Genomic DNA, 14,829 nt, shown 5'->3' on the forward strand with positions numbered 1-14,829 from the left:
AAATGACTTGAAAAAAAAGAAAAGAATAGAGAACAATTGCTCAAAAAATACGATCAGTCAACTGAAAAAAAAAAGATTAAAAACATTGAAAAAAAAATTGTTTCATGTTACAAGAAACCAATTTCGTCAAAAAAGCAGTTTTATTCAATGAAAAATTCAGACATGAATAAACCACAAAAATATTAAAATTTCAAAGAATTTATTATTTTTTCAGCACACCACTAAAACAAGTAACATCCGTCCTTAAAGATCACTTAATGACAAAGACTATGCATTGCAATAAAAATATTGATATTTTTGTTATACACGAAATGCTACGAGAAAAGCTACACATTTAAAAAACCATAACAATTTTTTTCCACTAAAAAATATGGTTTTCCAGGTAAAGATAATTATTGCTCACTGACATAACAAACCTTACATTCAACTATTAAAAATAGACGAAAGATTTGATGTGCACTAATTCATTAAAGAATAAAACGAATGCTTAACACAAATTTTTGGAACAATAATAAATCTGTATTATAGTGCATTTTATAATGATAATATAATAGTTGTCTATTTCTAATATTATGAGAATTTACTGAAGGAAGATTATGATTATTACTCAGGGAAATTGCTCTCAATGTGGTTCTGTTATTTATTTATAAAAAAAAAATTTGTGGAGTAACTTTCAATGGAAGTCAAACAATCAAGCTATAAAAACATTGCCTCTTATCAATAATTGCAATCAATAAAGACATAACTTTATGCTTTTTACTTTTATTTACTTGATCCTGATCATTGACCTCATCAATCCTTACATTTATACAATCACTTAAACACAAAATTGGTTATCTACATATAAATTTCCCCTCTTTTTTTCTCTGTTCATACTATTTATTTTACATGCAATGCATACACGAGTCAGTGGAATATAAAATAAACAAAGGAAGTGGATCAATTTCCATAACACATTAGACCTGGATTTACACATTATACCCATACATACTTTTTCTTAATACAAACAAGATTTTTCCTGAGAAAAACTTAAGAGGTCCATAAAATGTACCATGTAATGGAGTAATATTTTCTCCAAAACAAAATCATTATTTCACTCCTTCACTATATGCAGAATACCAAAGACTTCAAGAATCATAATTTTAATTTTATATACTTCCCACTAACCAGTGTAAATTAGGATTATAATTTCATATGCTTACATGACTAAAAATGTATAACATGGAATTAACCCTCTCTATGGTTCATACACAAATGCATATACTAAACATATATATGTTTTACTGCCAAAGCCCAAAGTTGGCCATTTTGCGAACTGACTGGCCTAGTTGATCCAGCCAATGTCCAAATTTTGAGAGTTCGCTTGGCTTTAGCCAGGCCCTATATGTCAATCCCCTACATATCCCTATATATGAATCACTAAGATATCAATATTCAGATTCCTTTGATTGTTAGGGTTGCCATAAGTAACCATAATGATTACAGTTAGTTATGGCTAATTATAAATGACCATAACTATCACAAAATAATACGGCAACGTGGTAATGACCCCGAATTAGGGATCGATATATAGGGGGTCAGCGAAACCATGAATTTTGGACATGGGCCGGCTAGTTCATGAACTGGCCAACTTCGGGCTTTGGCAGTAACATATTATAAACCATAAAAAATGTATTGAAAAAAAAACCATTTTTTTTTTAAACTAATGTAAATTGGTGCAGTTAGCATATTTAGAATTGAAACAATACATCGAAACAGCAATTTAATTAGAGAAGATTTTTTAATTAGCTAAAAATTGTTAATTAAGGTTAAAATATACATCTTGCTTTTATTTTACTGTTATCTATGAACAGATAAAAGTTTGCTTAGCAAAGTTGAATAGTAGTTTCCCTGAATTTTATTTCAGATTCTCTCGATTTGCTGCAATTTTATAAATCTCTGAACACGCAAAATTTCAGCAGCTCTCAAAAAAGACACTGACAAGAAATTGACTCTTTCTCGCTAGTCTCACTGGTTTTTTTTTAACCTTTCTAGATGAAAAAGTATTATACTTACATAGCTGTATTTTGTACTGAAATGGCACAAAAACATATACTTTCTAAAATATCAAAAAAATTGAAGAAATAAAGTGGTATAATGGATTTTGACCATGTATATTCAAATATACACTGGACCATAGAGGGTTAACAACTTTAAAAAAAAAGGAAACATTATTTAAAAATAGAAAAAACAACAAATAAGTTCATATTACTCAACACATTAATTAGTGACGCTCAAACATGGAAAGTAAAAAAAAAAGTTTTTTGGAGGTATTCAACTCTTAGGTCATGTCTTACCCTTGGATAAATAACTCTCATACTCATCAAACTACAGATTTGTACACTCATACAAATCAAAATCAGCCATACACAAAAGAAATATTCTATCATGCTGTTTGATTTTTTTTCTTAAAATATTTCTTAATAATGCTCAAGTAGTTCTGTACTAGGTTGTTTTTTCTTTCTAAAACAAGTAGACTAATATTTTGACTGCTACCATTTTGCCCATCATGAAAATAATTTATTCAATGATGATTCTCTCTATATATATATATAATCATTATATAACTCATCAGTCCTAGAGGAATCCCTTGAGAAAAATTAGACAACATTTGTCAGCCACACTATTATTAGTATTGGTATTTTCAGAACATAAATTACTTTACTTACTTACTTTACTTTACATTACTTACTTTGTGCGTACACGCACATTCCCGCATGTACCGATTCGTTGGGGGTTTCGCGGGGGGTGTGGGCGGGGTGCATGTGTGGTGTAGCAGTAGTAGGTAGGGCTCGGGGATCCATGATGTTCTTAAGTCAGCCACCTCGTTGGGCAATTTGCCTGTTGTGGCGTTGTATTTGTATTTGTATTTGTATTTGTAAATAAGTAAGGTGATTTGACATTTTTTTAAATACTTTTGAAATGACAACATGTGACACCATGTAAAAATACAGTTAAAAACTCCTTTAAATCATATTTTAATACATAATACAATAATGATCTGTTGAAAAAATTCACATATTTCTTTAACATATATAATTAAAACAACCTTAAAATTTACATTATCACCATACTTCATGATAATTCATCATTACAATTTCAGAGACCAGCTCCATAACATAGAATGTGTTTCTATTGCTTGCATTAAATGAATTTTGACTGTGAATTCCACGATAATTGCAATAACCAACTTTTCATTTCTTGAGGTATCAACCAAAGTATTTTTTTTAACACTGCATAAAGTTTTCATATTAGGTTACTCATACCTATGTCAACCTGACAATATACGATCACTGAACATATTAAGCATGAACAGACATGTCAAAGACATATGAGTATATAATTTTGAGGATATTAAAGCAGATTCAACATCATAAAAAACTTTATTATAAAATGTAAAATTAAAAAAAGAGAGCAATATTTAAATCATATCACAAGTCACAAAATAACATAAAACAACATTTTTCAGCACACAATTTCTTTTTAACTGGAAATAAATAGAAGAAAAAAAAGAACAAGCAATATTGTAATTAACTGCAGAAAAACATTCCTTCACTATAAATATAGGTTTTTTAAAAAATAATTTATACCTAATGAATTTATTAAAGTCACAACTTTATCACCTTTTCAGCAGCACTCGTGACAACAGAAGGTCCCTCTGGTAAGTCAACAGCAACTGCTGACTCTGATACTTCAGTTGCCTCCTTTCTTTTACTTCGTTTCTTTGAACCTTTCTTATTCGCAGATGAAACATTGTAGCTCGTCTTGCAGCACACATCACAAATATGTGAGCCAGGAGGATTGATGAAAGTACAGTGTACACAAGACCATGGCTCAGTGGGTTTCTCTGGAATTTGAGATTGAGCATCTTCCTCATCTGAAAAATATGTTGAGATACATTAAAAAAAAGGGGGGAGTATGCCATAGTGAGGATAAATGAACTATATATAACACATATAGACAACTGGAAAATCATACAGTCGACATTCATTTTTATGAACCTGTATGGACTTGATAAATAGTTCATAAATGAGAGAGACGATAAAAAACGTGGGAAATAAATGAGTTAGTCACTCCTCTTTATCGATGATTTTCATAAAAAGCACTTATTTTCGTTTGCTTCATCTCAACACTTTGGTAAGCATAAGATTCCATAGAACTGATGTAAGATAGCATTTCATGTGAATCTTGTTTCTCTTAAATATTTTCACGCTGCTGGCACCACTTGCTGTAGAAACAATCTTTTGTTAATCTTTGTTTTAAGGACCGAATGTGATTTTTTTTAATCCCTTACTTTTTAGCCTGCAGAACCTTTCCATTTTGTAGGCATTGTGAAGGAGAAAATGAACTGGAAGAAGAAATGAGTTGGTTGAAATAGATTACGATCAACTCTACACTTTGAAAAGGCCTATCAATAGCCAAATGCATCCTAAAATCACCAGTTTATCCAATCCTAATGCACAAAGAGAGAATTACATTGTCAAATCAATGCATCTTTAATCTATGGTCACACCTGTCAACAATGAAACCCTACTTCCTGGCACATGTTCACAAAACACCTTTATATTGGTGAGACAAATTGATGAACTCCCCCCTCTCTCTATTTCCCCCTTCTTACTATATTTTCTCTTAAGACGTGTAGAACGTCTGAGTTTACCTTCTTACCTTTGATTACAATGAACTCAGAGGCAGTTGGAATAATAAAATAACTGAAAAAAAATAGATGAAGAAAAAGAAAACAAAGTTCATAAAATAGAGTTGATAGAAATGAGAGTTTGTAAAATAGAGTATATTTTAACATTACCTCTATGGCATGCTGTTTGGGGCAGAGGACCAGTTCATAAAATTGAGTGTCGAGTATATTTTGTTTTTTCAACCCGTTTTTCTGTCAGATGTAAAACAAGTCAATGGATCAACTTTTCAGACATTAATCCATCACTTTATTAGTGCACTGTTTTATTTTATTTCCTATTTTACATATTACTAGCTATAATACCTGGTACTTCCCAGGTTTTTTTCAATTACTGGGAGGATTTAAAAAGTGACAAACCATTACAAAGGAATGAATTACTTTACATGATCCTGGCAGCATTAAAGAAGTGACAAACCATTGTAAAGGCATATGCATGTCTGAAACGCATTGCTAGGGAATCACGGTAACTAAAGTAAACATTCCAAAAGTAGACAGACTGTAGAGAGAAAGATTGCTGCGGCCCAGAAACCATTGTTGCCTGACAGTTTTTGCCCATTTCAGGCATTTGCTCTGCTCTGAGAAACTTTTAAAGTAGCCTACCGTTCACGTTGGATTCCGTTTGGTATATATGAAAAATTTGGCGATGATAGATCTAAAATTGTAGATTTGTATAAAGGACATACACACACATACAGACAGAAAATATATTTTATATAAATTATATAGATTACTAGCTATAATACCCAGTGCTGCCTGGATTTTCTTTAATGAGGCTTTTTGGATTATGTGATATCTCTTTCTTTCTTTGAGGGACATGCAAACCGTCCAAGTTAACCAATACAGCGACTTCCTGCGCGACTCATGAAAGAAACAAATCTAGATTTAAAAAAATGTAGAAATTAATATATATTTTTTTTTCATTTTTTAAGGGGTGCTAGGTATTTCTATTCCCCCCTTGAACACCAAGTTATCCATCTCCCTGTTTCAGCTTCCAAAAATACTTAATTAAAGCTGTGGAATTTTTTTGATGTACTTTTTTACGGGCCCATAATTCATTTTAAAATATCTTAACCCACATGAATTTATGAAGTTGAATATCAAAAGACAATACGGAGACATTAATTTTCATACTTGAGAAGATATAAATGAAATGTTGAAATCAATATTATTGCATGGATATCCAACTTAAAAGTATAGGTTCAGCTAATTACTTCATATTTAATCTTCTGGGCTTCGTATATCTCTAAGTGAACTCAAAACTTCAAAAATCAAGAATTCAATACTTTTTTAAAAATTATTGATGTGACAGAAAACCCCACCAAATTTCTGCATTTCTACATTAAAATCAGCAATTTTAACACTGATTTCTATGAGAATCACTCTTTTCCTGACCCTCAAAGCGATGCTGATGATGATTATGGCGTAAATTCAAAAAGCCCCATTACTGGGAGGATTGAAAATGTGGCAAACCATTATAAAGGCATAAATTATAATACATATACAATATACACTGAAGAGCCAAAAAAACTGGTTCACCTGCCTAATATTGTGTAGGGGCCCCGCGAGCACGCAGAAGTGCCGCAACCCAACGTGGCATGGACTCGACTAATGTCTGAAGTAGTGCTGGAGGTAATTGACACAGTGAATCCTGCGGGACTGTCCATAAATCCGTAGGAGTAAGTGGGGATGGAGATTTCTTCTGAACAGCACGTTGCAAGGCATCCCAGATATGTTCAATAATGTTCATGTCTGGGGATTTAGGTGGCCAGCGGAAGTGTCTAAAGTCAGAAGAGTGTTCCTGGAGCCACTTTGTAGCAATTCTGGACGTGTGGGGTGTCGCATAGTCCTGCTGAAATTGTCCAAGTCCGTCAGAATGCACAATGGACATGAATGGGTGCAGGTGATCAGACAGGATACTAACGTACCTGTCACCTGTCAGAGTCATATCTAGATGTATCCGGGGTCCCATATCCCGCCAACTGCACACGCCCCATACCATCACAGAGCCTCCCCCGGCTTGAACAGTCCCCTGTTGACATGTAGGGTCCATGGATTCATGAGGTTGTCTCCATACCCGTACACGCCATCAGCTCGAAGCAATTGTAACCGAGATTCGTCAGACCAGGCAACGTGTTTCCAGTCCTCAACAGTCCAATGTTGGTGTTGTCAGACCCAAGCGAGGAGTAAAGCTTTGTGTCGTGCAGTCATCAAGGGTACACGAGTGGGCCTTCGGCTCCGAAAGCCCATATCGATGATGTTTCGTTGAATGGTTCGCACGCTGACACTTGTTGATGGCACAGCATTGAAATCTGCAGCAATTTGCGGAAGGGTTGCACGTCTGTCACATTTAATGATTCTCATCAGTCGTCGTTGGCCCCGTTCTTGCATGATCTTTTTCCGGCTGCAGCGATGTCGTAGATTTAATTTTTTACCGGATTCCTGATATTCACGGTACACTCGTGAAACGGTCGTACGTGAAAATCCAAATTTCATCGCTACCTCGGAAATGCTATGTCCCATCTCTCGTGCTCCAACTATAACACCACGTTCAAACTCCCTTAAATCTCGATAACATGCCATTGTAGCAGCAGTAACCGATCTAACAACTATGCCAGGCACTTGTTGTGTTATATAGGCGTTGCCGACCGCAGCGTCATACTCTGATTGGTTCCATATCTCTTTATTTGCATACGCATGCCTGTACCTTTTTTTTTTGCCTCTTCAGTTTACTAACAGGATTAGAGAAGTGACAAACCATTGTAAAGGCATATACACGTCTGAAACACACTGCTAGGGAACCACGGTAACCAAAGTAAATGTTCGGAGAGTGATTGTTGAGGACCAAAAACCATTGTTGCTCGATAGTTTTTGCCCATTTGGGGCATTTGCCCTGCTCTGACGAAATTTTAAAGTAGCCTATCATTCAAGTTGGGTCCCATTTGGTATATATGCAAAATTTGGTGACGATCGATCTAAAATTGTAGATTTGTATAAAAACACACACAGACAGACATACAGAAAATCAATTTTATATATAGATTATTTTTGTATAAAATAGTCTGCCATGGTCCAGCTCCTTTAGGGATATCCCTAGAAGGGGGGCTGTATATAATTTTTATAATTTTAGGCAATTTTAGCATATATGCTAAAATTGCCTAACAATGATTGAGCATGGACCTTGTTTGGTTTGAAAAAAAAGCATTAATGAATATTACACTTATGTGATCGTCATGTATTCCCAAGAGATTTGTATGATCTGTCCAGAGAATTTTCACTGCTAGTAGACATCCATGCACGAACAAGGATTTGAACCCAGATCTGCATAGCCAAAAATTAGCATGCTAACCACTCGCCAAGCAGCAATTCATTTAGTTCACTTCATTTGTTATTCCTCTTCCATCAAAGGTAGAAAAATCAAAATCAGATCAAAATAAAAAAAAAAGGTAAAAAAATCCTTTGTGTATGTGCAGTGCCTGCTCATTAAAATTACTTTTATTCTGATGACTTTGATTTTAAGTGGCTGATTTTGATAACCAACAAATCAAAAACCAAAATTTCAAAAATATACATTTTCAAAAGTAAATTCTATTAAGTAAAAATATTATGTATTCTACATTCTTACTACTGTATTCTACAGATGAATTTACACTTGCATGAATAAGTAGTTTATTACTAAATTAATTGATTATTTAAAGAATTAAGGGTTATTATCAATTAAAGAATGAAAGGGTTCAAGGGTTATTATCAATTAAAGAATGAAAGGGTTCAAGGGTGCAGAATTGTTGTATAAAAAGGGTGCAGAATCATGAAAAACTTAAAATCTGCACTGTTTGATTTGGATAAGAATTAAAAACTGTTCATACCTTGAAAATTTTTATTTTTAATCACATTCACACCAACCATTGTTACTCAATAATTAGGGCCGTAGTGTGTCTTCTCGAGGCCCAGGGGCAGACTTTTTCATGGAGCCCTTTTTGAAAGGCTTATTATTAGGCAAAACAAATGTCAACTTTTGTGGGAGACCCCCATTCAGCTCGGAGTTCAGAGGCAGTGCCCCGGTTGCTCCAGCCTAGTTACGGCCCTGTCAATAATATAAGCTTGATTACATTAAATTAATATAGACGATTGCCTGCAAGATGAACTTATTCAAATATGATGCTTTTCACTATCTGGAAAAATCTATCTAATCTAAGGACTGAAGTGGAGATTGCATAAGAATGTCTTGGTCTTGAAAATCCTACTTTTTTAAGTGATGATAAAAAAAAAGGAAAGCCTACAATATGAACAATGTTTTTAAGACAAATAATAAAAGAATTTACACAACCTGGCACAATTTGGCATTCCTTGATGCCATTTCCAAAGGTATCGCAATATAATGTAACTGTCAATCTACAACAACAAAACCTCTCGTATTGTAAATTTTTAGTGTTTTTAGACAAGGTGCAACATATATTTTCTTCATCAAAAGCAAAAATATTTCTAGAGAAACTTAACAAACCTCTATTATCCCCTTCTTCTTCCATTTCTTCATCTGATGCCAGAATATCTTGCAGTTGTGCCTTCTGCCCCTCTTTGACCGCATTGTGAACTTCAATGATCGATGGGGAAACAGGAGGAGGAGGTGGGGGTGTATGACATACACTATCAGGCATGGACGTCGCAGCAGCAGTAGTTTCTACTGGAGATACAGAGCCCCCTTGTGCAACTGGTGGATTGGCATTAAGGTAACCTATAATGGAGAAGTGTCCTGGTGATAAAGAATAAATTGTACCAATAAAATAACATACTATGTGAATTGTAAAAAATTATTTTTGGAAGTGCAAAAAAATAAGCAATATTTCAACAGGTAAAGTTTGTGATAGGACTACTTTGAACTACAGCACATTTAAGTGATAAATTTGGAGAATAATAAAACAAGAAGCATTCTTCATTTAGAATATGAAATGCTCTATATACTTACTTTGAAGATTAGCATTTTGGTTCTGTCTCATGAAAGTTTCTGGTGAGGGAGAGCGAGTCTTCAGAGTTCCAGTACGTGATGAATTGGCAGTAGGAACACCCATCTGATGAGGAATATGATGGTGTTGATGATATTGTACCATGTTTGCACTCATCAGGTTGGACCATGAAGCATGTAGACATTGAGGGCAGTTGAATGGTGCCATAGGAGTAGAATAAGGATTCAGATGAGGAGGGAAAAATGGATGCATGTGAGGAGAGAAAGGATACATTGGAGGAACAGGCTGTGGTGAAGCTGCATTCATGTCAGCATTACTCATGCCGTGCTGCATCACATGGCCAGGAAACTGCTGTAAAAAGCCAAGATTGCTGGGGGGGGGGGGACACCCATGTAAATTGAATGATTACACATGACAGTAGTAAAAATATGTTTATCACTACAAACAATTAAATTAATTCAATCAGCGAAAGAGCACAGCTTAAATATATGTTTAGAGGCTATATGACTAGCAGTAGAGTTTGTCAATGAAACTTAAACTCCTTCACAGTTTAACATGATTGCATGCCCAGCTAAGATTGGGCATGCAATCAGCTTATACCTACGTAGCTACAGAGGGACAAGGACTTGATTGAAGGGGTGAAGAGAAGAGCCACATGCGTTCTTGTTGGTATACACAAGGCTTCAGTTATGAAGAGAGACTTCATTTTTTGAATATGTTTACATTGGAAGAATGCAGGTGTCGGAGGATATGATTGAAGTTTTTAAGATTTTCAAAGGGATGGATAAGGTGGACCATGAGTTATTTACACAACCATCATTTGACTGCTTCGACCAGGGTCCACCAGTATCAATTTGTAAGGGACAATGCTAAGTTGTGGTGTCACAGGGAATTTTTCTCTAACAGGGTTGTGAGTAAATGGAATAGCTTACTATACACCCCCCCCCACCCCCCAGGAGTCGTACATTCTACCACAATTAACATATTTAAAAGAAATATGATATTTATAATGGGATGAATCGAGAAGCTATCCATACTTAGATAAGACAATCATAATTTTTATGTACAGTGTATTTAATTTTATCATTAGCTTTATTTCATATATTGTTTATTAGTTTTTTGTGATAACTGCTATTATTTTGGGTTGCTGTATTTTATTATTTTTGACATCCATATTTTTAATGGTCAACTTTTTTTTCAACCAACTTGTTCTTGTTGGGCGTTTTTCCCGTTGTGGCCTTTGTATTTGTATATTCTTGTACATCTGAGGTGTAACTTGAGCATGGAGAAATTTCATACGTTCAAGCTTTCCAGAATAACTGAGTATCTGTAGGCTATTTAACTTATTTCACCAGCCTTTGTATAGCCAACAAATTTTAGCACTGCATTTTAATTGTGGTTTATGTTTGAACATTTGGAGAAATAAGTATAAAAAAATTACATTCTCTACCTTTAAACTTGAGATGAGTTGAGGGGGCACTTGTAGGGATTAATTTTAAAACTATATAGCTACAAGAAACATATTGCTAAATGCTAAACCTCTCACAGAGATAGATATTTTTTTATGTACCACAATGTTCCAAATACAGTCAAACCTCGTTAATGAGTCACTCTTGGGAGAGCAAAAATACGACTTAGTAAGCGGAGTGACTCGTTAAGTGGAGTAGGCCATAGCTGTGGCAATTCCTGCCTGAGGACAACTGGGACTTCCAAAAAGTGACCCGGTAAGCGGAGTGACGTGCTAACCGGGTGACGCACTAACGAGGTTTGACTGTATAAGCTGAAACTTCCGCAATAATTTTTTTTATCTCTTACTGAATATTGACTAAAACTGAAAAATGGAAACAGTTCTTCTGTAGCCTTAATCTCTTTCATCAGAGCTTAAGGGGGGGGGGGGGAGGGAGGAGGCCCATGGAGATGGTCCATAGTTAATTGAAAGCAGAATAATATTGAATGTTCCAATAACAAAGAGAAGATCAAAAAGAACTTAAAGAAACAACAATATTCTATCTGCCTCTTTCTATGAAGGTATTTCAAGTGTGAAATTGCTTGCCAATGCAGTCAATTTGTCAGCACATTTGAGCAATTTTTTATACTTCTTCCGGGTATCTTTTTTAGCCACCTCGTTGGGTAATTGAATTATGTAGGTGGCCTTTGTGTTTGTAGTTGCATTTGTGATAGCATAAAAGATTTGGTTTGAATTCCTTTCTTCAATTTAATCAATAATAAATAAAATTTTAAAATAGGATCATATAATAATTTCAATGTTACACTAATGACACAAAAAGTGTTAACAGAAGTTATAATATTTGATCCCCACCTTTGATTCTCAGAATCAACTTGCATAGGTGAAACACTGGGAACATGCATATTGACTGGTGAAGAAGTGCTATCACTCAAATTTATATTATCCGCACTGCTTCGCCTTTGTAAGCTCTGGAACATAAAGAAAAAATTTTAAACAACATATTTTCAAAATAATATTTTCTTGAAAAATATATATAAACTCTGCGAATGAAATGTTTGGTAGCAATAAGAGTACAGTGGAACTTGGGTTAACCAGCTTAATTTGTTCTGCCAATACGCTCACTATCCAAATCGCTTGTATATCATATCAAATATGGCTCGTATATCGAATCACACTTCCCCATAGGAAACTATGGAACAATGATTCATTTCACAATTATTCATTCATATAAAACTGAGTAATAAAAACAGCATTAAATCAATAATCAATAATACAATGACACTTGCTTTTGCTTCCTAGTTACAATTTTTAAGAAACAGAAAATTGCATAATCTTGTTGAACAGATTCATTGCTTGCTTTGCTACAGCTTTATCGGATTCGACGGAGGACGAGATATTGTCCTCTTGCTGTTGTGTGCAAAGGAGATCCATCAGTGCTTATCTATGATCAACTCCTGGCCATGTTCTATCACTACTTCTTGAATGTCATGACTTTATTCCACTTTAATCATGACTGCTGGTCCCTTTCAGTTCCCCCCTTAAACTCTAACTTAATCTCCACCCACTCGCTACTCACCGACTTATCTCCAACTTAGCCATGATTTATAAGATTCTCATGGTCATGTAAATCTCAATACATTCGGTATTCAGACTAAGTTTTCTTATGTTTCCAATAGACTTGACCACCCAAAAAAATTAAAACCTATTTTTGCCCCTAAAGACTGTTTTAAATAGTTTCTTTCCTAATACCATAGTTGAATGGAACAAGATCCCCTCCACTATTGTTAATTCCCCCACAATCTCCAATTTCTTGTCAAATGTTACAAAACATCTATTTCTAAATCCATTGCATCCTCTTGTACAGGCCTTTGAAAGGCTAACAATATTTCATAAATAAATAAATGTCACCCCCCCCCCCCATGCACTTCCAGTCCATGGTTCTCCCAAAAGATATAATCTTGTTGACAAATGCTGCCTCTTTCCTATTCATGAGCCACCCCCTTGAAGTTACGTTCAATACTGCAATCAGCACACAGTTTTCTCCAAGAAAAATTTAGAAAAACTGCAAGAGCACATACACATCTAGTTTCGCATCGTAAACAGTTACACTCACACATGTGTTAATTTTCCGAATGAGGCACGCTGACTGGAGACTTATGAAGCATATGATCCACAATTCCACAGTATTATGTGGACGAAAGTGAAAAACCATCAGCTCAGTTGCAATAACAACATTCATTGACCGAGTCAAAAATTTTCCTCGTTATGTGAATTGCTCGTTAACTGGAGTTCCACTGTACAAATAATATTTGGGTTTGTAAATTATTCAGGAAAAACACAATGTGCTTGTAATAATTTAAAACAAACCTTTACTTTGCTTTCATCATTAGCATTGAATAAACCATTTCCAACAGAATTTTCTGGGGGAAAAAAAGAAAAATCAACTTTATTCAAATTAATTTTAAAACTTAAAATTTTCTTTTAACTTCATTTAATTGTTGTGACTCTTTTTATTATTGTTTCATTTTTTTAAATATGAATAGGCTAGTTTTTCCCATACGGAAAAATATAGAATATATAATTAGAACAGTGGGTGGTCAACCTTTTCCTAAGCTGCTAATAGGCCAAAAATCTTGTGCCACTCTGAAACATATAAATTGTTTCAGCTAGCACTCTTATTTTTACACGTTCTTATTCAGACTTGTGCTTTTTTATACTTTGAAAGGTAACTCTTCATTAACCCCTAACTCTTCAAAGGTAACCCAATTTGAAAAAGAAAATATCTTTTTGGCCGTGTAAAACTTCCTCAGTTGATTTTTTGTGGTGCTGCAATTAATTGTCAAGGTTTCACATATAGATGAGATGACCAGAGATTTGGAGGTGTTTCCTGATAAGTGATATCACCAAACAGTTGTGCCTTCAATCAGATTCAATATCAAAGAAAATTTGAAGACCTCAAACTTTCATTTGTGTAGCCTTTTTAATAACAAGGTGGGTCCCATCAGTTATTATTATTAATAGTATATGTGATGAAAATTTTAAAGCAATTGGAGAGATCACTTTGCCCATTTTCTAATACACATTTTGTATCAGAGTACCAACGTGTTTGAATTCATTGTGATGCTTTTACCAATTTTTGTGATTAATAATGAACGGAAGGAATGGCTCTATTCCACTACATTTTATTTCAGACTCATGGCAAGAACTTGCAGGAAAAAATCGGGTCACCATACATACATTAGGTAGTCTTTCAAAGAAGACACTCCTCCAGTTAAATGAAGAGAGAAGAATGTCAGAGTAGCGTGGTGGTGAGATGCCTGTCTAACGCCATGAAGGTTGCCGTCGTGGTCCCAGGTTCAAACCTGGGGAAGAATATAGGTTAGATATTTCCCCCAACAAGCTTGAGGCAACCACTGATAGATGGTCCCTTCATTTCCAACCCAACTTATTAGTGGCAGTAAATTGGAATATAGCGATATGGCCAGAGTTGGTGAAGTAGTTCAATGAAGACTTCTCTAGATATTTTTACAACTAAAAATTTCAGATTACTTAGGTTTTTTTTTCTGTTGCTTGTTTAATCCATCCAATTTGAATGATTTAAGAGAGTTATGAGTTTCTTTTTCAATTAATTCCATTAAGTTAATTAAATTTTTTTATTGTTTTACATTGTT

The 14,829-nt window shown here is 34.6% G+C and overlaps 1 protein-coding gene across 2 annotated transcripts in view; it reads right to left on the minus strand.

The window, feature by feature from the left end:
- The window catches only part of LOC149068562 (uncharacterized), a 99,298-nt gene that overhangs the window by 57,424 nt on the left and 27,045 nt on the right, over nt 1–14,829 (minus strand). For both annotated transcript variants that reach the window (XM_089250318.1, XM_089250317.1), the window contains exons 5-9: nt 13,526–13,578; nt 12,011–12,126; nt 9,693–10,060; nt 9,231–9,461; nt 3,663–3,916 (exon numbers count right to left, since the gene is read on the minus strand). In XM_089250318.1, the coding sequence (XP_089106444.1) occupies nt 3,663–3,916; nt 9,231–9,461; nt 9,693–10,060; nt 12,011–12,126; nt 13,526–13,578 (1,022 nt within the window). The remainder of the gene's footprint in view (nt 1–3,662; nt 3,917–9,230; nt 9,462–9,692; nt 10,061–12,010; nt 12,127–13,525; nt 13,579–14,829) is intronic.

Source organism: Pholcus phalangioides, unplaced genomic scaffold (genome assembly GCF_987345545.1).
Source record: "Pholcus phalangioides strain wild (caught in Gottingen) unplaced genomic scaffold, Ppha-v1.0 ptg000024l_1, whole genome shotgun sequence".
NCBI lineage: Eukaryota > Metazoa > Arthropoda > Arachnida > Araneae > Pholcidae > Pholcus > Pholcus phalangioides.